Source organism: Ascaphus truei, chromosome 5 (genome assembly GCF_040206685.1).
Source record: "Ascaphus truei isolate aAscTru1 chromosome 5, aAscTru1.hap1, whole genome shotgun sequence".
Classification (NCBI taxonomy): Eukaryota; Metazoa; Chordata; class Amphibia; order Anura; family Ascaphidae; genus Ascaphus; species Ascaphus truei.
This window is the reverse complement of record NC_134487.1, coordinates 274,304,955-274,325,639: the sequence shown is the minus strand read 5'-3', so window position 1 is coordinate 274,325,639 and position 20,685 is coordinate 274,304,955. Positions and strand designations below refer to the sequence as shown.

Here is a 20,685-nt window from a genome sequence, read left to right as displayed (position 1 = left end):
CCAAGCCGGACAGGTCACTATGTCCGGAGAGGTAATATCGGACACAGACATGTCCAGTGTTACCTCTCATTTTTTACTGGACAGAGTGCCAAATACAGGACAGTCTGGTTCAATACTGGACACCTGACAACCCTAGTGGCCAAGCTGCGTGATGACGTCACAGAGCGACCCGGCGTGGGACAGTGTAGGAAGTAGGCCAGCAGCTAGGGAGATGCCTGGCGGCAACAAGAGGCCTGACCAGCGCCGGCCCCACCGCAGCTACCGGCAGCACAGAGAGGCAAGAATGAATGTAGGAAAGTGGCTCAGTAAACTAAAATCAGCTAAAGTGCTTCAGACAGGGGTATATGAAGATGAGGAGGAGTGCTGGAGGAGATATGAGGATGAAGATGATGAGGGGTGCTGGGGGAGATATGAGGATGTTGATGAGGGGTGCTGGGGAGATATATATCAGGATGAGGGTTGCTGGAGCAGATATGAGGATGATGATGAGGTGCTGGGGGAAAGATGATGATGATGATGATGATGATGATGATGATGATGCTTTTACCCGTGCGGCCCGAATCTGTATTCCTTGGAGCAGTTCGGCCCTTCTCACTTGACAAGTTGTGCAGGCCTGGTGTATTTGGTGGGGTTGTGTGTGTGTATTGGGGGGGTTAGTGTGTGTATTGGGGGGGTAGTGTGTATGTGTATTGAGGGGGTTAGTGTGTGTATTTGGGGGGTAGTGTGTGTGTGTGTGTGTATTGGGGGGGTAGTGTGTATGTGTATTGAGGGGGTTAGTGTGTGTATTTGGGGGGTAGTGTGTGTGTGTGTATTGGGGGGTAGTGTGTATGTGTATGGGGGGGGGAGGTTGTGTATGTATGTATTGTGTATTTGTAAATGACAAGCTGTTTTCCACAGGAAAAAAACAATAAAAAAACATTATTGTGAGGTGCATTTTATTCCCCCACCTATTTTTTCCTTTCTCTAATTCTGATTAAAGTAAGTTTGTCGCATGTTAATGCTGCATATACAGTATAAACCTATTAGTGTGTGTACACTATGTATACATATGTGTTTGTGGGGGTGTAATATTCATGCATGTGTTGCGGCTCTCGGAATATTTTGGACAAAGAATGCTTTTAGAAAATGGCCCTTCTTCCTTGATAGGTTGCAGACCCCTGTTTTAGTACATCCCAAATTTTCATTAAACAGTTCATCTCATTCTGTTATTCCAACATGGATAGAACACAAATAGGGTTCAAACAACTCAATTTTGTCTGACATATATCTGTGCAATTTGTTTGGATTGATACTTTGGCACACAGGTTTTCTACCTATGTTCTGTGTTACCAGAGACAAAGTTTGGTAATGGCTGACATTAAATTCTTCAACGACACAACTTTATTTTACCATATATTTTAATTGAATAGTTTAAAAATGTTACACTAGAATAATATACAGTACATGATAAATAATATTGAAAGTTGTTAGTATATTTAGAAAGTATTAGCCCTATCACAGCAAAAGTATTTTTACATACATGAGATAAATCAGTTGGGGTTCCACAAATTCATAATACAGCTCAACCCCTTTATAACGCGATCCGTAACAACGCGAATCCGCTTATAACACGATGCAAGCGTGGCTCTCAATTTTTGTATTTATGAATAGTTTACAACACGATTATTGGTATCTTAAATACTTTCTTGTACAATGCATACAATTGTACATTATTTCTAACGCGATCCGCTTATAACGCGATGTGATTCTTTGGACCCCAAACACAGCGTTATAAGGGGGTTGAGCTATACATTTTGAAGGGGTTCCATGAGGTCACCATGCACCCGTGAACGATTCCACAGGTGTTAAAAGATTAAAATCCACTGCTTTAAGTAAAAAGATCATGCAGGCAAGGATCGAGCAACATTTGGATATTATTGCCCATTAACCTTATGTGAGGCCACCAAGGAAAAAAGCTAAACCATTATCCTAGTTACCTTTCTTCCATCTGGGTGCTGTGACCATTTCCTCATTGCCTTTATTTTTGCAGCGGTCTGATTTTTTCGACTGGGAGTTCGAGGTAAATATCTCCTCTGAGGCCATGCTGCTTCGAGGGACTGGTAATTGCTGCTTAAGCCAATCATTGTTACATTGACTACTCAAGCAGTTATGGGCATATTTACTAAGCAGTCTTCTACCATGAAGTACCTTCTGGCCCTGTGGACCCTGTACAGCCCGTTCAAGTCAATGGGTTATAATGTGTCTGCCAGCACCATATGGTATTCTCTGACAAAAGTATGCTTATTAAATATGGGCCTAAATATCTAAAAGTTAACATACAAGCCTATAACCACCAAAGTACTGTACCCGGTTTCGATATCCTAAATCTAATTCAGACCAGCTGCACCTGTTGTATCTATTGTATGGAGGGTAGCTCTATTGTCTGTCTCCTGATATTTGTTCTAGCTCAGAACATTTAGCCAATAATAGCACCTGAAGGTTGTATGAAAGTTTGTGCCAAATACAAATAAAAATCGATCTGATAAAGGTTTCATTTTTTTGTCCAAGGAAACTTATCACTACTCGTTGTGTGTTTACATATATTTTAATAGTAGTCCACTTGTATATAGTAAATCTGAAAGTGTTCAGGTTCCCTGATAAGAAATGCTCACTTGTTTTGGAAGCTCCTCTATCTCACGTTGACAGTAAAACACTTATTTTCCAATATTATCGGTAAACCAAGTAGCCATGTGGAAATCTGTTACGTTGCCCCACCCTCTACTAGGCCCCTTACCTGAGTCTCCCCTCATCGTCCTCCTGCAAGTAGCGGGGATAACTCCAGCGTACCGATGTCCCCTTACAACGCAGCTCCAATGTTTGACCGGCCTTCACAGTCACGGTGTCTCCCACCGGCTGAAATCTCCCTCTCTGCAGAACCTGAGAAAGGATGGATCCAGCTGCCTGCCCCTGGCTAGGAGAGTTGGGAGGTCTGGATTTCTGTTGACGTTTCAAGAGGTCCTGTTTGGGCTTCTTGGTGATAGATTTGGGGGAGGCCACCACTTTCTTGCCTGTGGTCTTTCCTGGTTTCTGTTTCTCATCACACTCCACTGGAACAGAACAAATCCACGTGTTATGATTCTAGAACATTACCCCATTCATGTAGATCAGTGCTTCTAACCTTCCATATATCACTTATTTTAACAGAGCAACACTATTTTTATATTTGCACCATAACTGCCTAAAATATACTGCTGTGCCACAATCTTACCCTGCAGCACACTCTGATACCCCAGTGCGAAGACTCCACTCTGCCTTTTAACCACAAAGCTGCCAATGCACCTTGGTTCAACCCGGCAGCCTCCAACTGTTATTGGAAACAAAACTTGGCACACACTCTATATAGAGTGGGAGTCCAATCTGGTACTAACCTCCACAAGATACAAAGTAATCATTCTTTACACTTGCTAAAGGGTCAGCTCCTTGAAGATAATCATCAATACTATTGAAGGAATTCTATTATTACATACAGTTTTTTCTTCATATTTTGAGTGTATCCCATTCCCTTGAGCCCCAGTTTATCCCTCATAAGGATATCCCAGTATCTGTTATTAGAGCGCCCCCCGGCAACTAAACACATCTCTGCAACTTGACTTCATTCCTGCCCCACAACAATTCTATCTATGCCATCACTGCCCTATCTCCCGCACCAATACACTGCAACATAATCTGTATTAATAACATCTCTCTAGCTATTATAGCATTAACATGCTGGTATGCACACACAGTTCTATAAATGCCTCCCAATCCTGCCCTGCATAATGCACATTCATGCACTAATCCCCACTAGACCTGTTAGTCAATCTCATTTTTGCCTTGTTGCCCCTTTGTTACACTAGAGAGGCTACATAAGCATCGTTTATTTCAGCGCTGACACACACACTGATACAATGCACCCCTGTTCTTTCCTGTTGTATCCCCTGCTATTCCACAATGATGCTCTTTGCATACACATGGGCGGGGGTTACGTATATAGACTGCATTACCATTAAATGTGTTGTAAGAGAGGCATTTTAATCTGCTCCTCTCCTTGAGATTTGTGATTCAGATGAGTGTTTTTTTTGATTGACTGTGCAAAGATTTCATGAATCTACACTCACTACTGATGTACCCAGGTACAAAGGATCTATTTTACCCTGTGTGCATCAACTTGAGATTTTGGGGACTGTCAACAGGAGGCGTTTGGGACACACATACTGTATTATAATGGGATGTATCAAATCCTGATATTGGTGAGGCTGTAATGCTTAGGGTTGGCTTCTCCAAAAATAATGAACACAAAAGGTAAAAGGTGCGACACGCTCGAAACAGATACACACATACACCTCTCTCCCTGCTCCATGCTGTTTCCTCCTCTCCTTTGCCCACCCCAGGCTCCTGACACCTCCTTGTGATTGGCTGCTGCTGGGCAATACAGCCAATCAGGATGGAGGAAGCTGCCCAGCCCCCTAGCAACAGCCCTGCTCAGGGAAATCTCGTGTCCCCCCAAGAGTGTCAGGTCACTATGTCCAGAGAGATAATACCGCACACATACATGTCTGGTATTACCTCTAACTTTTTACTGGACAGTGTGTCCAAATACAGAGCAGTCCGGTTCAATACTGGACAACTGGCAACCCTAGCAGGCATCAAGCTGCTGAAATAAGTGTCTTGATACAGTACATAGAGATATGTGAGCGTATCTCAGTTCAGTTTTTTCCAGGGATTTTTTAAATAAATGCTCAAAGCAGTAAATATTCCATGACCAGGCTATTTGTTGAACAACAGGGTCAAAAAATGTGCATTTCTTAATTTTTTAGATGAAAATTCACGAAATTCTGTAAAAATTTGGCAAATCAATGACCACGGGGTTGGGTTAATGTTCTCTTTGTAATAAAGTAGATTGGTGTTTTTTTTGGCAAAATTTCTTCGCTTTGAGACTTTGACAGCCAGAAATATCCAGAATTTGTGACTTTGTACAAAAAGTTAACACATCTCTATTGACGCAGAGAAAAGGTTTTTTTGTTCCGGTCCTTAGTAAATGTGAGTAACTTGTTCATAAAGGTTCTTACATTTGAAAGAAATTATTAGGCAGACGCTATGTGAGAGTGGACTGTTTTTTTTTTTTGGAAACCTGGAAAGGAAAATAAGGTGTAGGCTACATAGGTGGAGAATTTGATACCGCGCATTATAATATTGATTCTGATGTTAAGTTTTCACCGGAAAAACACCACCGATCATTTTGTACTTTCAGCTAAAACCGATTAAAAAAATGGAAATTAAGCATTATTTCCTATTGAATTAGACCTCTTGTAGAAGCACAGTCACAGGTAGGAGAGAGAGAGGCAACCCAAAGGGAGTGTGGAGACTCAAAAAAAGTGCGCCGATAAACACCAAATTCAAATGTCTCATTTCAAAATAAAATGAAAATATCGGAAAAACAACAAAAATAAACACAGGAAACCGGATCCTTTAATTATAATGCTATCAGGTACTGTAACTCCTCACACTGTCCAAATATCTCATTGATGTACAAGACATTAAAGGAGTTAAAATCAGTCAAAATATATTTTAAAATGTCTTAGTGTGTCCGTCCGTCCCCCCCCCCCTTTTTAATTTTAATATCTAGTCTACACAACTCCAAAATACTCCTCTGGTTGGGCCCCTGCACCATATCATTAGTGTAGCGAAGCAGGAGCAAAGCAAGCTCTGTGGGAAATCAGTATTGTCAGCTTTCAGCCTTTATACAGTGCCCCACTTGTTTAAAGACTTAGGAATGTGTCCAACTGTACAAGCTTGGAGTTGGGGAGATGTAGGGAGCAGCTGTACCAGGGTTAGGGAGGACAGACAGACAGAGACATCTTACCTATGAGTAGGAAGCTGGGAAGCAAAATCAGAAGCACTTTGAAATCCATGTCTGGGCAATGCAGTCCCCAAGAAATACAGCTTGTCTGTAACTGTATGTACTGTACAGTTGTGGATGGGACACTGCTATGGGAGGTGCTAATGAGGGGTGTTTGCAGAGGCAGGGAGGTGGAGGAGTGAATGAATGGGTGGGATTGCATAATTTTAGGATACAAGAGGGAATTCAGTTTAGGTTAGTGCAGTTCACACCCACTCTTCCAGTTTACTGGGATTGCAGTGCAGGATGGGTTGGATCGTTCAGTCCCACAGCAGAGATCCTTTGGGAAATTAAGGGGTTACGTGTATATATTTTACACAGGAATATTTGCAATAAATCACATGGAGGGATCTCTGACTTGATACAGCATGTCAGGGACATACCATCTTGAGATGATGCCGACAAGCCTCATGATTGAGATATTTACCATGCAATAAGTATTACACATAATAATGTGTGTGTATATACACACACACACACACACACACACGCACGCACGCGCCCCCGGACAGGAATATGCTGCACATATATTTTTCTAATCTATCATGTACATGAGCAGGAATGTAGAACAAATAAACATATTATTTTTTATTGAATATATATACAGTACAGTATGTATATATAAACAGTTATTTTTTTCACGCAAGATCTGCTTGGTGTTGTGACTGTTGGTAATGAACAATTTCAGTACTAGAAGGACATGCAACACATTGTAATGGAATAGATCAGAGGTAGCCAACTCCAGTCCTCAAGAGCTACCAACGGGTCAGGTTTCCAGGATATCCCTGCTTCAGCACAGGTGGCTCAATTCCGACTGAGCCACTGATTGAGTCACCTATGCTGAACCAGGGATACCCTGAAAACCTGACCTGTTTGTATCTCTTGAGGACTGGAGTTGGCTACCCCTGGAATAGATACAAAGGGTTAACCTTAAATGGACCCCATATTCTGCTTGTTTGCTGGAGGGAGGGATGAGCGCGGAACACGATCTGAATGCTGAATGGAAGAGAAGGGTCAGTGATGTACTGTAATCATGGGATCGCTGAAGAGGGATCACATAACCGTCACGTGCCAAAGGAGCTGTGGCACTCAAAGGGTTAACCTAGCCAAATAATCTATGATTGTGAGACATGTTTCTCTCTATATGTGCAACCCACAATCCCTGGTTTCCCCCCACAGCGGTTGTATTTTATATAGTGGTACAAAGTACTACCATATTAATGCTGCATATTTGGCTGTTGCATGCTCTGCAGCAGGGAATTAGTTAAATGAGGTCTTAGCATAATTAGGATAATTGATAATGGAAACAGGTGTAGTTTGTTAATTAACTCCTTGATAACCCTACCTGCATATTCTTCACCTGGATTCACATTAGAATCATGCCTCACACCTCCCCCTTAACTCCTCTCCATGGTATAAAGGTCTGTCTATAGGGGCACAGAATATTGGGAGCTGTTGGTAAGATGGGTTTCCCTGCAGGATTCTGGGCTTTAGCAGCTGTGCTCTTGGGTTGTGGCTCACAGAGCTTTGTATGTGGAGCTCATGGATTTTGGGAAGACCCCTCACATCTGCGCTGTGGAGCCAGTAACATGCAGTTTTCCCTTCCTTCCTTGGATAAAGATGCTGCTGTTGTTCTGACTGTACTGGGTGAGTAAAGAGAACCACCAGCCATCAATGTGTATTTATTTTATTTATAAAATATTTTACCAGGAAGTAATACATTGAGAGTTCTCTCGTTTTCAAGTATGTCCTGGGCACAGAGTTAAGATGACAAATAATACATGGTTACAATACGGTTACATAAGTGAACTTGGTATACATTATATACAAGACATTGCATACACAGTTAAAGATAATATGTATTACACTGTAGGTGTACTGTATGTAACTGTTTCAGACCAGATTAAAATCTGAGATGGTCTTAGTTTTGAAAGAACTTAAACTGGTGGTGGATGTAAGTCTCCGGTAGATTGTTCCTGTTTTGGGGTGCACGGTAAGAGTGGCTGGATACTTTGTTGAACCTTGGGACCATGAACAGTCTTTTGGAGTCTGATCTCAGATAAGTGCTGCATGTGGTAGGGGTGAGGAGCTTGTTCAGATGGGTAGCTTGCCCAGAGTCTTTGAAGGCAAGACATGAAAGGTGAACTTTGCGCCTAGACTCACATGATGACCAATTTAGCTTTTTGAGCAATTTTGCAGTGATGTGTATTGTAGTTGCATTGGAGAACAAAATGGCATTGAATTGTAGAGGGTATCAAGTTTGCTAAGGTGGGTTTGGGGTGCTGCGCTGTAGACTGTCTCAATTGGCATTAGCATCTGGTGTGCGATACGCTTTCTGACCAGCAGACTTGGGGAGGATTTATTCCTATAAAGTACACCTAGTTTGAAATAGGTTTTGGATGTCAGGGTATCAATGGGCATCCCGAACATTAAGTGGGAGTCAAGCCATATGCCCAGGATTGTATGTTCTGTAATGCCTTTTCTAGACTGTCTTGCAATAACTTAGGGAAATATCTCTAGCCTGTTTATAGTGGGGCTCCTAATGCTTCATTTCTAGCCCATTTTTTACCTACTGAATTAGTATAATACAGGGTGGGTAAGTGTAATTGGTTATGTTGTGGCTCTGTAGTTTGCGATTCTACTCATGGCTGGAAAGCATGTTTAAGGCCTATTGTAAACTGCTTTTTTGTATGCAAGCTTTAAAACTTTCAGTGTCGGCTGGGCCTGTTGTACAGTATATTGACTTCTGCTCCTCTGGCCCTGAAAGGATTACTGTTATGTTAATGTGTATTGTTGTAGTGAGCCTTTGTCTATTCTTCCTAGGTATATGAAACTGGTTTTAAGGTACACACCCCTTTACTCCAGGGGGCGCAAACTTTATTTTTTATTTTTCCTTCCCTGCTGGTCACCGCACCCCCACTTACCTCGGCTATGACGTCACGTTGCCATAGCAACGTGACGTCACCTGACCTCGTGTCATTTTACGCCGTGTTACTATGGCGACGCGTGTGGAGCCAAGGTAAGTAAAGGTTTAGAGGCCCTGCAGCTCCCCCGGCACTTAATTTAAGTGTGTTCGGGACCTCCTGTAAACCGCGCGTGCCCCCAATTTGCGCACCGCTGCTTTAATCTATAATTAACATTTTAAATGTGGTACTGTTAACACTGTAACAAGTGGCTGAAATACCAATGCATACATTCTGTTTGGGGGCTGCTGTAGGTGTAACAGCATATGGCACATAGTGTACTCTACCTTTTTGATCCCTGTATCGGGCTTGTTGGCTGTGCTTTTCTGGGGAATGCTGTATGTATTTGCTAAAATTACAAAGGAAATGTGACATCCATGATGGGCCACTACTTTACCTACAAATGTTTCTTTTTTAAATTAGCTTACTCTGCTTATGGTTCATAAAAGGTAAAGTACTTCATTTTGAGGGAGGAGAAAATGCTGCTTTAAACCAGGGGTGTGCAATCTTTCCACCCCCCCCCCCCCCCCCCCGCCTGCTCTCCTCCGCGGCCCGTGCCCCCCTTCCCCTGCTCAGCTCCGGCATCAAATGACTCCGCGAGGTGTTGTCAAGTTGTTATGGCATGGGTTACTGGAAGCCAATGTAAGTTAGAGGCCTTGTGCGGTCCCCCGGCATTTAATTTAAATACCTTTTGGGGGAGTGCAGGATCTTTGTACCTGCTGTGTGTGCACCCCTGCTTTAAGCTACACTGGTGTTGAATCTGCAGGGCTGTGGCATGCAGCCAAAGATAATGTACTCAGAGGGCTTTGGAACTAGCTGGTACATTAAAATTAATTTGGTATCTCCAAACTAGAAGATATATATTTGGCATTTTTAATTTGGCAGAATTGAGGGGCATTACCATTGTAGATATAGATACTGCTATGCCTTATCTGTGCAATGCTTAATCCATGATCTCTCCTCCAGATAACAAGGGCAAGTCTCACTATCTCCACAATAACTCTGCTTGCGGAACCTGGGTTGGTCAGAAACCAGATGGCTCTATGGACATTGGTGCTGCTTATGATGGGTGCTATGTAAGGGAGAAGGTACAGAGGTCTTTAAGAATGCAATTACTCATGTTTCAACCTGATTTTTTTTTATTTTTATTTTGGTGCGATAAATTGATTCAGCATTCTATACTCTTAATTATCCTACAGAAGTATTAATTGGTTGTGTACCCCTAAACTGTCCCATAGTTTAAGGGTGATGCATGTGATCAATACATGGCTTTTAAAAATTGTTGGCAAGCCCATTCATTCACTATAGCCTGCTGTACTGTATAACTAATAACCAATGACCTAATGTGGGTATTCTCTATTCCGCAGGATGGAGACTATGTGATGCCTATTAGACTGGAAGTAGTCTTTCTTAATGGACAGGTTCAGCACCATAGGAAGAACCTGAAGTGCCCAATTATGCCAGGTAATCAACTGAAAACTAAGGATTCTTAAAGTTAATATTGGAGAATTTAATTTTACTCATTGTAAATGTTTAATTCCTAATGTAGCCCGAGGTATATTTACGATTTCTGGTCCCTCTCCGCGAGTGCTGTGTGGTAGCGGGTGCCGCCGGAGGCTGCGACGGACCCGCCGGCACTTCGCGAGGGTGGGGGCCAGTGCAGGGAGCAGAGCGTTACGTTCGGGTGCAGGACGGTTGCCGGGGACGCGATCGGGCCGTCGCTAAGGCCGCGATCGCGTTGCCACCGGCTCGGCGGCTGAAGGAGAGGGCGCCGCCATTGCGCATGCGCAGGGACAGGCAAGCGCGAGATAGGACCCCAGGGCTAGGGAGAGATCGCGCGAGAGTAGGGAAGAGTAGAGGGAGGTTGAGGCGGCCATTAGGGGTTCGGGCAAGTGCGCACGTGGCCCCAGTGTTTAGGCAGCCCCCTGGGAACTACAATTCCCAGGAGGCATAGGGAGACAGGCATCAGGTGCCTGAGTGCGGCCAATAGGGCTGGAGGAAGCTCAGCCCGGGAAAAGAGATACATTTCCCGGGCTTTGCAAGAGTCAGTCAGGCAGAGGAGAAGGAAGGAGTAGGAAGGGTGTAGGGAGCGCGTGGCTCCTGCATCAGGTAAGGGTTCTCCTTAGGTCCCCAGGCAGGCCCCAATTCCCGGTAAGGGCAGGGGGTAACTGAAGAGGGACGGCCCTAGATAAGGAGGTCACCCTTAGGAGTGAAAGGTGCAGGTTTGGCAGTGCCACAGCGGGTAGTGCTGTGCGCACTGGCAAATAGGCACAGAGTGTGCAGTGGATTTGCTGCGGGATTCAGGTGGCTGTGTGCGAGTGCAGCTGTGTGTGTGTGTGTGTGTGTGTCGCTGCATGTGCTGGGCGCAGTGTGCAGTGTGTGAAAGCCTGCAGGCTGACGGTGAGAGCTGTGCGTCTGCTGCAGGCTGTCAGTATCTGGGAGTTAGTTAGTAGTTACAGATAGGACTGGGTAGCTAGGGGAAGGGGGGCAGGTTATTGTTCCACAGGCCCTAGGAGTTTTCCCCAAGCCACCCCAGGTTGCGGTTCATCAGGGACAGGCCCTAGGTTAGGGTTCCTGTCACTTTAGGGATAGATAGGGATAGCGGCGGTTGCTGTTCCCGTGATTCGGTTGCTGTTCCCGGGAAGCGGTGGGACCCTCGTTGGGGTCCTGGAAAAGTACCTGGATAGGATCAGACGGAGGCATCGCACGTCTGACCCTTTTAGAAGAGTGTTGCAGTCCCGAGCATCGGAGTGCTCGGAAGGTACTTCTGTATTATAAGTGCACCAACAGGCCTATTAATATAGTGACTGCGCAGTCACCCACGACCTCCGTAGGAGTACGGGACATTGGGTGTGGGGGATCACAGGACACTGGGTGGGAACACCAGACATTGGGCTGAGGTGATACGGATAGAGCATAAGGTTATGTCGTGTTATGGTTTGCTATGTTCTCAGTAAAGTGTTAGTTATTGTTTTATCGCATACGTGTGTTATTGTATTTCTTACCCAGGGCTATCTTTCATAACGGGGATCCTGGGTAAGTGGAGGCGCTGCACCAGGTAATGGTAAGGGTTTCCCCAGGCTCCCAGCTAGCGGAGGCTCAGATCTCCTGGAGCCACAGGTGTGATACAGTTACCAGTAGTCCCCTTAGAAGAGGTGTGACGCAAGGAAAGGGACCGGTTAGACCACAAGGGGCCAATGTGAGATTGGGTGGGTCAGGCCGGTTCACAAAAAGGGCTACACTTATACTGGTAATCCCTAAAGCGTTGGTGTTCAAAATTAGTCCTTGTCACGGTAGACAAGAAATGAACACCTCAATACCCAGATCCTTTGAGCAAAGCGAGAGCTAAAATAAATTGATTTATTTACAGAGTGTACACGCACCCGTACACATTAACATTTATACACTCAAAATACACTTGCTGGGACAGGGGCAAACTAAATCTTGGAAACAAATGTCTCTAGGAGCAATCCAGGAGCGGGGATTACTCGCAGACAGAGCTGGAAACAGTCTTTGATCAGTGGCGCCTATCGCAACCACTGTGTACTCTGCTGGTGCTGCTTCCTTCGTTCTGCCGCTGTAGTATTAGACTTTGGAACACCAGTTCTTATGAAATCTTTAAGCTTGTTACGAATCTTGTAGAATTTTGTAACTGTAGATGGAACTGGTTATATACACAGAAGGGCCCCAGCACAGAAATAGATACAGTAGACAATTGTCTAGATCGGGGGGGGGGGGGGGAGGAGGTGTGTCCCGCACTCTTTCCCACAGCATTTAATTTAAATGCCAGGTGAGGCCTCTTAACTCTCGTCTGGTCTTCTGCAATACCGCAGGATCATGTGACGTCACGGGTTGCCATGGTAACGCGCCTCAAATGTCGAGTCTTAGGCTACGCTTACAGTGCCGGCGACGTCGGGCTGCGGCGCTGGAAAAAGCAAATAGAGATGACTTCCAGCGATCGTGACCAAGCCGTCACGCTTACTATACGCACACGCGTCGGCAGCATTGCATTTGTTTTGACGGGGTGTCGTGGGTACTATAACCACAGCTTTGGGAGAGGGGGTGCGAACGCTGGGGCTCCTGTCAGGGGGTGCCCGCAGCTTCAGGTTTGAGCACCCCCTGATCTTGATGCAGTTCTCAGAGGTGGCACATTTGTCTTGACTATTCTGACTAAGCTGGCAAATTTCTGAAGCAACAACCCTTAAGTGATGGGAAGAGTTCAATCCTCCAAAGGTTATTCGGCCTGTGATGAAGGGGACCCAAACAAGGAGTTTAGTAAACTATTTGCAAATTTCTTGTATACACAAATGCCTCTTGTCAGTCTTCTGTCTTATTTTCAGCATGGGTCAGTAGTGTGAAGTCTAATGAGAACAGGTGGACATTTTGATCATAATTAAACTGTGGTAACCTACAAAAGAGAATTCCTGATGTAACCTGGCTGCTAATAGTTTGAATTTTATATTTAGGCCTTGCAGTTTGAGAAACGGCCAGTGGGTGATTAAATGAGGTGTAAGGAATTCTAGTGCAGATTATCTTTCCTCCCCCCTCCTTACCTCGGCTCAGGTGGCATAATTTGGCAACGAGTCTCTAGAAGCTGTCTGAGCCAAGGTAAGCTAAGTTTAGAGGCCTTCGTTGCTCCCGAGCATTTAATTTAAATGCCTTCGGGAAGCGCTCAGGGCCTCTGTAAACGCTGCACACCCATATAGGACATGGTTTTGATCTATTGCCTCTTCAGACCTGTAATGCTCTTTTATAGCCATGGATGCTCCCAGCCCTGGTGTGTGTGCTGCCATCAAACGAGAAGACATGTTGTCCTGTGCTAATCCCCCTGTATCCAAAGATCTCTGCGAAGGACTTGGATGTTGCTTCAGTCCCAGGGATTCTGCAATGCTCTGTTACTATGGAAATAAATGTAAGTAACTTGGGGTAGCTGGAGATGTTTTATAGTGGGGTAATTCTGAGTTCTCTGCAATCACTCTGGTAAGAGTAGATAATGGGCATTTTCCAATGAATGGAATCCAAATTGTCCTCTTGTAAAGATGGTGCCTCTGCTATACAAATGTTATGCTGCCATGGTGTTTTTAAACTCCCTGTGTAGGTAGGCAAGGGTGACACATAGGCAGCGCTTAACTAAAATGACCTTTGCCATAAGGTTGATTTAGGAGGAGTAACATTTAAAGCCATCTTGAAAGCTTGTTGCAGTGAGTGGCGTAGCTAGACGTGTGCGGGCCCCCGGGTGTGGTGTGTGGGTTTATTTGTATTTTTTTCCCCTCTCTTCCCGTCCAGGGCCCATTATGGTTTCCCTAAGCCCCCTGCGTGCCCCCCCCCATGTTTTGGTGGCCCTGCACGCCCCCTACTTTTACACCTCTCTGCTCTATTCACCTCTCGTATTTCTTTCTTCTCCCCCCCCCCCCCCCCCCCTCCACACTCAATCCAGCTCCCTCAATCCTCCCCTGGCCCCACACATACAATTCCCCCTCTACAATACAGTACCCCCACCCCCCATACACAAATTAGAATAACCACCTACAAGCACACTACAATAACCTCCCCCACCCCAAGTGGCTGAAAAACACTGGTGTACAGTATACCACACAGTAACTTTTAATACAGTTAACTACAGACAATTGTGTAAAGAATGACACAAACTATTTAAAAAATGATCTAATAAAAAAATGATCCTGTGTTGCCTTAATTGCTTGCACTGAGGTACACACCACACACAAACTGAATCGCACAAATAGCACACTGACAGAGCAAACTGTAACTGACACATTTACACACACCGCATACTAACACTGAAACACAGCAAATTGACGCACAAATGCACACAGCATAGCTTCCTATAGCGGCATATGGTAACTCCTCCCCCTGAAGTCACAGAGCAGGGGCAGGCAGAGCTCTGCAGCTGTCTACCTCAGTTCTGCTGCCTGCTCTCTACAATTCCTCGCTCGCAGCTCACAGATCCCACCCGATTCAGCTGTTAAGGCGCCCGGAGGAGGAAGGGGGCCCTGACTTCTGTGGTCGTCGGCTAGACTGATGGGCCAAATGTCTCGGCTGTCGACAACCCTGCACGGGCACCCGGGCTACAGCTAACGCCCCTGGTTCTAGCAAACTGAACCAATTACTATGACGTGGTCCTCAAACTACTTTATTTTCAGCCATTTTTATTAAACAGGAGACAGTACTATTAGTTTACCATGTAGTTAACAACCATTTTGTCTCCTGCAGTGACTGCACAGTGCACCGCTGATAACAATATATTGGTTGCCATCTCTAAAGACGTGACCACGCCTTCATTGATCTTGGATTCTGTCAATCTGCTCACTGTGAACCCAGCTTCCTGCCCAGAACTAAGTGTCTCAAATAACAATGCCTTCATTGTGTTCCGGTTTCCATTGTCTTGTGGGAGCTCTTTTCAGGTGCGAGGATGTCTGAATAAAACACACCGGAATTGCTAAGATTAGGCCTCTATCCAGCATACATGGTGTATTTATGCTGCTAGCTACTTTGTCATAAATGTAATAAAAACAAATTTCTTTAGTGGACTAGAATTTATAGCCTAATTTTAACTTGCATGTTTACCAATGTACTGTATCTGACACCACATGTGTCTGTATCAGCAGGTGCAAAATTCCTGTTATTATGCCATTTTCTTTTTGTATAATATATCACGTCTACCAGCATTGAACTAACCCAATAATGCCCACCTCATGGAGTTGGACATGTGCTTTCTGTGACCTGAGCATGTATTTGTCCATAAGGGGTATTCATCCAGCTGACCCTTTGAACAGAGACAATATAAACTTCTCATGTATGGGGTTAAAGCAGTGCAAGACCAGATTTCTAAAAACTAATGGACATGTGATCATGTCTAACAGATGGATGGTGATAAAATGATATATGAGAACAGGTTTGAAGCCACAAAAGATGTAAGAACATGGCAGGGAGCTTCCATCGCCAGGGACGGCACAATGAGGTTGGTGAAGCATTATACACTTGTATAAAGTCCTGGGTTGGCAATAGCTCAGTAGCATGTCTCTAGTTAATGTAGCCAGAGTAACATATTGTCTTTATACTTGCAAACCTAGTCCAATAAGTTCCTTCCACCCTATGATGTCCCTGATCACTGCTTTGTAGATTGACTGTCCGCTGCAGCTATGCTAGAAGTGGTATTGTCCCACTGCAAGTTGAGGTCTTCACCCTGCCACCACCTCTCCCAGTATCCACCTATGGTCCTCTGCTTCTGGAGATGAGGATAGCTCAAGGTAATGACTTGCAGTCAACTTGGGAGTTTGATACCAGGTGCATTGCACAATCTTCTGAAGCAAGCCTAATGGCACGTTTTAAATGTGGTAACTGAAACATTAATGGGAATGGTTAAATACTGTAATGGCCAGCAGATTTAGGAAAACTTGCTGGCACCAGTCTTAATTTGTAATACTTGTGCAACGTGCATCTCTGTAGAGCACACACCCTGCCTCCTTTATGCAAAATGAAAGAGAACCTGATTACAGAATGGGTACAGTATACTGATTTAGAATATTAATTCTCTTCTCAGACCAGCAGTATGCTTCATATTTCTCTGAGGGAGATTTCCCTGTGGTGAAGCTGCTCAGGGATCCAGTGTACTTGGAGGTCAGGATCCTGCAGAGGGCAGATCCAAGCCTGGTTCTGATCTTGCATGAATGCTGGGCCACGCCCTCTTCTGAAGCCACCCAACAGCCACAATGGTCCATCTTGGTGAACGGGTAAGGTGGGAAGGTAGAGGTTTCTCTGGCAGGCAGTGGCATTTACTAGGTGTCCAACTTCTTGTTTCTGATTCCAGGTGTCCCTTTACTGGAGATAATTACCTCACACAGCTGATCCCTGTTGGTGCTGCCTCTCAGAATGTGCCTTTCCCATCCCACTACCAACGCTTTTCCATGAACACCTTCACATTTGTGGATGAGCGCTCCCAGCAATCTATTGGTGGACTGGTAATGTCATTGTATTTACTTTTGAAGTCCGAATTCAAAACAAGTCCCTAGTGTCTGTTCAGCATCCCGCAACTTTAAAAAAAAAATATATATATTTTTATTGAACTGATCCATTGACAGTTTCATTGGCTGTTCAATTGGTCTTAACTTTCACAATTGAGGCACGGCACATAGGGCTGCATTTACTCATAGCAAAAAATGCCCCCTCCATGTGATGCACCTAATCCTCTGTGTTCTACCTTGCCTCTTATGGTCTTAATGCTGTTTTACGGAAATGGCCTCACTAAATTGCTCATTTTCATGTGTACATGTTTCTGCTCAGATTCTAACACAATGTAATGTATCCCTAGAGATCAGATCCAATCTTGTCTTTGTTGTATAACTTATCTGCTATATCTACTTGACATGCGTCCCTATAGAAGCTATGGTAATCAATGTTTACATTACAGGTCTACTTCCACTGCAGTGCCTCAGTGTGTGTCCCTTCTAGCTCTGAATCCTGCAGAACCAATTGTGACCAGAGAAAGAGTAGGTATTTAAAATATACAGCTCATCTCCTCCCCCCCTCCCCCCACTTAACGCTGTGCTTGGGGTCCAAAGAATCACATCGTGCTATATGTGGATCGCGTTAGAAACAATCGTGTTGTAAAGTATTCATAAATACAAACATTGGGAGCCAAGCTTGCATCGTGTTAAGCGGATTCGTGTTGTAACAGGGTTGGGCTGTACTTGTATTTCTAAACACTGGTGTCTGCAATGTAACATGTGGTCAATGTCTTGACCTACCCCTGTAGCTTTTGTAAACATGGCACGAAAGGGCTATTCAAGTCGTTGGATACGTAACCATTAAACTCATTGGGTTAATTCCTTAGTTACAAACTGGCTGTATCCACTTCTACCACTTTTTCATATTTGTCCACATGAGCCCCTGTTGAGTACATTTGACTTGACACTTAACGCCAAACTGACTTTTTTTTTTTTTTTTCTGGTGTCATTGAATCTTCAGAGAGAATGGCTAAGACGTGGGTTGTGGAAGAACCTATGGAGAACATTGTCACATCTGATGGCCCAGTTGACTTCATTGCTGAGCAAGAGGAACAGCCCAGAACAATGAAAGGTAACATGGTTACATACAGAATTTGAACAGGCAACATTTTTGCACATCTTGATGGGCCCTGGCCATCTTAAAATATGTATGTTTGGCCACAACCAATGAAGGCATATCCACTATGGAAATGTACATAGATTTTTATTTGTTTTCAAATTTGAGCAAGATCTGGCCTTAGTTGCTGTAAACCCTAGCATTTTAGCCAGAGCTAAACTCTGTCTTTTGCACTTTTAACATCTACAGTAGCTCAGTTTGCCTCCAAGCAAATGAAGGCTGTGCGTTGCTATTAACTTGATTCTCCTTCCTACAGGTGATCTTGGCTCTAGTTCTTCTCCTGTATTGGACTGGGCAGGAGCAGCAGCTGCAGGAGGGGTTCTAGCTGTTGTTGTTGTGATGGCTCTATGGCAGTGCCACAAAAATCAGAGCCCCAAAATGTATACTGTCAAAATTTAAATAAAATGTACATTTAATAAGCCTGGCTGTGTGTGACTTTACTGATTACCTTTTTTAATCTGTATAATGTGCTGTGGCATATGCTGGCTAGTGAGTACAAAATACTATTATATTCTCCTTGTCTTTACGTTACTGCCAACAAATCGCTCACTTTGCAATTTAAGGCCTTGTGAATAAATGCATCTGAATCTAATGGCACACTATTGTGAAATCTAATGTGCCAAACAAGCAACGGTGGATTAAAAAATCCGCCTCCCCAAGGCATTTAACTGCTGTTGACGCCTCCTTCTGAACTGCAGTGGCAAATGACGCAGCTAGCGTCACCATGGTGTTGCATTGCCATGGTAACATGACACCATTTGCTGCTGTGACATCACGTTGCCATAGCATTGAGATGCCGCATGGTGTCATTTGACGCGGCAGTTGCAATAACAAAAGTGACTTCACATCAGGATCAAGAGCACGGTAAAAGTATATGGGTGTGAATATTTTTGCCGCCCGGTCCTAATGGGAAATCCACCACTGCAAACAAGATAAGAACAATACATAGATCTATAAGTGATGTGAATAGCAAGAGGAATAAAAATAAGTGCGTGGCAATATATAAATTTAAAAAACTTCGATTCTTAGATAACAACAGTTTCTCAAGTGCCTAGGTGTGTACAAGTGTCTTCCAAAATATCAGGGGATTGTCGGCTGGCACCACTGGGGGAAAAAAATAGCCCAATATTGTGAACACGTTGGCTGTGAATATTCGTATCTTGTGGTGCGATATTTTATTTTTGAAGAAAAAAAAAAAAAAAAAGTATAGCACGGGTTCAAGATTCTTCCTTATTAAAACATCCAGGTGGGTAAGGAGAATCTCAGAGATGGAAGATGCACAACAGCGTAGATGGTATACAAATGTTTATAGTAATACTAATAAAACCATAACAATAAGTACCTTTTTTTTTTTTTTTTTTTTTTTTTTTTTTTTTTTACAGGCATAAAATGTTAAAACAATCGGAGTCGAATCTCCTGCATCCATACACTTTTTCCAGCCTCACCGACTCCGTGAACATCATTGTTAGCGTCTCACGCGCACTCTGCTTCCGTGTGGCACTTTCCATATCGGACACCCGGGAACAGGGAAAGCGCTTCTTGCAGTCTCCTCTCTGGACTCCCTGCATTCCGCTGGCAATCAGCTTCCTCAGGGGTCAATTTCTCCTCTCCACCAGGTTGTTGCACTATAAATAAAATATATCTTGAGTGGTGGCACCAAGAGGTCACTCAGAGGAACGTGATAGCAGCTCTGTAAGTCACATAGTGTGGTTCTCCTTTGGTGTAAGACAGACAACACTGCCCTATGAGCCAACCTTGTCAACATTTTAGGGGAGGAGACAGATCTAGACCTCACCATACACAAACATTTTGGATCCATAAACTGAGAACTTTGGCCCCTAACGGATTGAACTAGGAGCCTTCTTAGTTTGTCACGGTTTTGATTACTAATTAATATTCTGATATTTCCCTCATAGAATGTGAACCCTTTAAAGCCTCTATTCATACCCTTGAACCCCAATTTCCAAATAGATGTGGAAGTATTATGCGACCCCTATACACTCCCCAAACTGTTCCTTTTATTTAATAAGAACTTACTCAAATTCATTTTGAGGAATTCCTCTATGCCAGGTATAATAAAATGTTATTAGTCTAGGATAAGTTCCCATTTAGGATGAAACCATCTCTTTGTAACCTTGAATTAGATTTGCTAAGATATTAAGAGACCATGCAATATGACATAGGTTTAATTTACTAATAGTGCATTTTCTGCAGTTCCAGAGCAGGGCTTACTGTTAAAAGTAATGTACACAGAACAAGGCAGGGGCTGCATAAAAGGGGGACAAAAGGATGTTGCTCAAAAGGGGGGCCGGTCCACAAGGTGAAAAATTAGACCAGTAACAAGTGAATGCACCTCCCATGTGTGTTGAGTGGGCACTTAGGGAAGAAGTCTGTCAAGAATGATAACAGTATGGATGAAATAAAGTACAATCATGTCAATCTAAATGTAACTGTGACTACAGTGTTCCCAAGCATGTGAACATGAATAAAGATTGAAGTTTCCGAGCGCCCATCTTTTCCATCGCCAGCTGACCACAAACAGCACCATGATACATCTACACACACAACTGCTGTACCACAATGCAGAAAAAAACAAAAAGAAGACAAACACAGACCTTTTAGAAATGTTCAAAAATATGTATTAGGCCACAAGCCCCTATCCTT

General features: G+C 43.9%; 2 protein-coding genes across 2 annotated transcripts in view; one reads left to right on the top strand and one right to left on the bottom strand.

The window, feature by feature from the left end:
• Window positions 1-6,043, bottom strand: part of LOC142495952 (platelet-derived growth factor receptor-like protein) — a 20,713-nt gene extending 14,670 nt beyond the window's left edge. Inside the window, exons 1-2 of the mRNA XM_075602122.1 lie at window positions 5,882-6,043; window positions 2,774-3,086 (exon numbers count right to left, since the gene is read on the bottom strand). Of these exons, the coding sequence (XP_075458237.1) occupies window positions 2,774-3,086; window positions 5,882-5,930 (362 nt within the window). The 5' untranslated portion in view covers window positions 5,931-6,043. The remainder of the gene's footprint in view (window positions 1-2,773; window positions 3,087-5,881) is intronic.
• Window positions 6,044-9,850: 3,807 nt separating this feature from the next.
• On the top strand, window positions 9,851-18,425 carry LOC142494577 (zona pellucida sperm-binding protein 4-like). The gene is made up of 11 exons (XM_075599030.1): window positions 9,851-9,968; window positions 10,248-10,344; window positions 13,637-13,792; window positions 15,112-15,302; window positions 15,762-15,859; window positions 16,021-16,148; window positions 16,442-16,631; window positions 16,709-16,859; window positions 17,309-17,387; window positions 17,866-17,976; window positions 18,278-18,425. Exons 1-11 carry the CDS (start codon window positions 9,924-9,926, stop codon window positions 18,418-18,420), a joined length of 1,389 nt encoding a protein of 462 aa, XP_075455145.1. The 5' UTR covers window positions 9,851-9,923; the 3' UTR covers window positions 18,421-18,425.
• The last annotated feature ends 2,260 nt before the right edge of the window (window positions 18,426-20,685 follow it).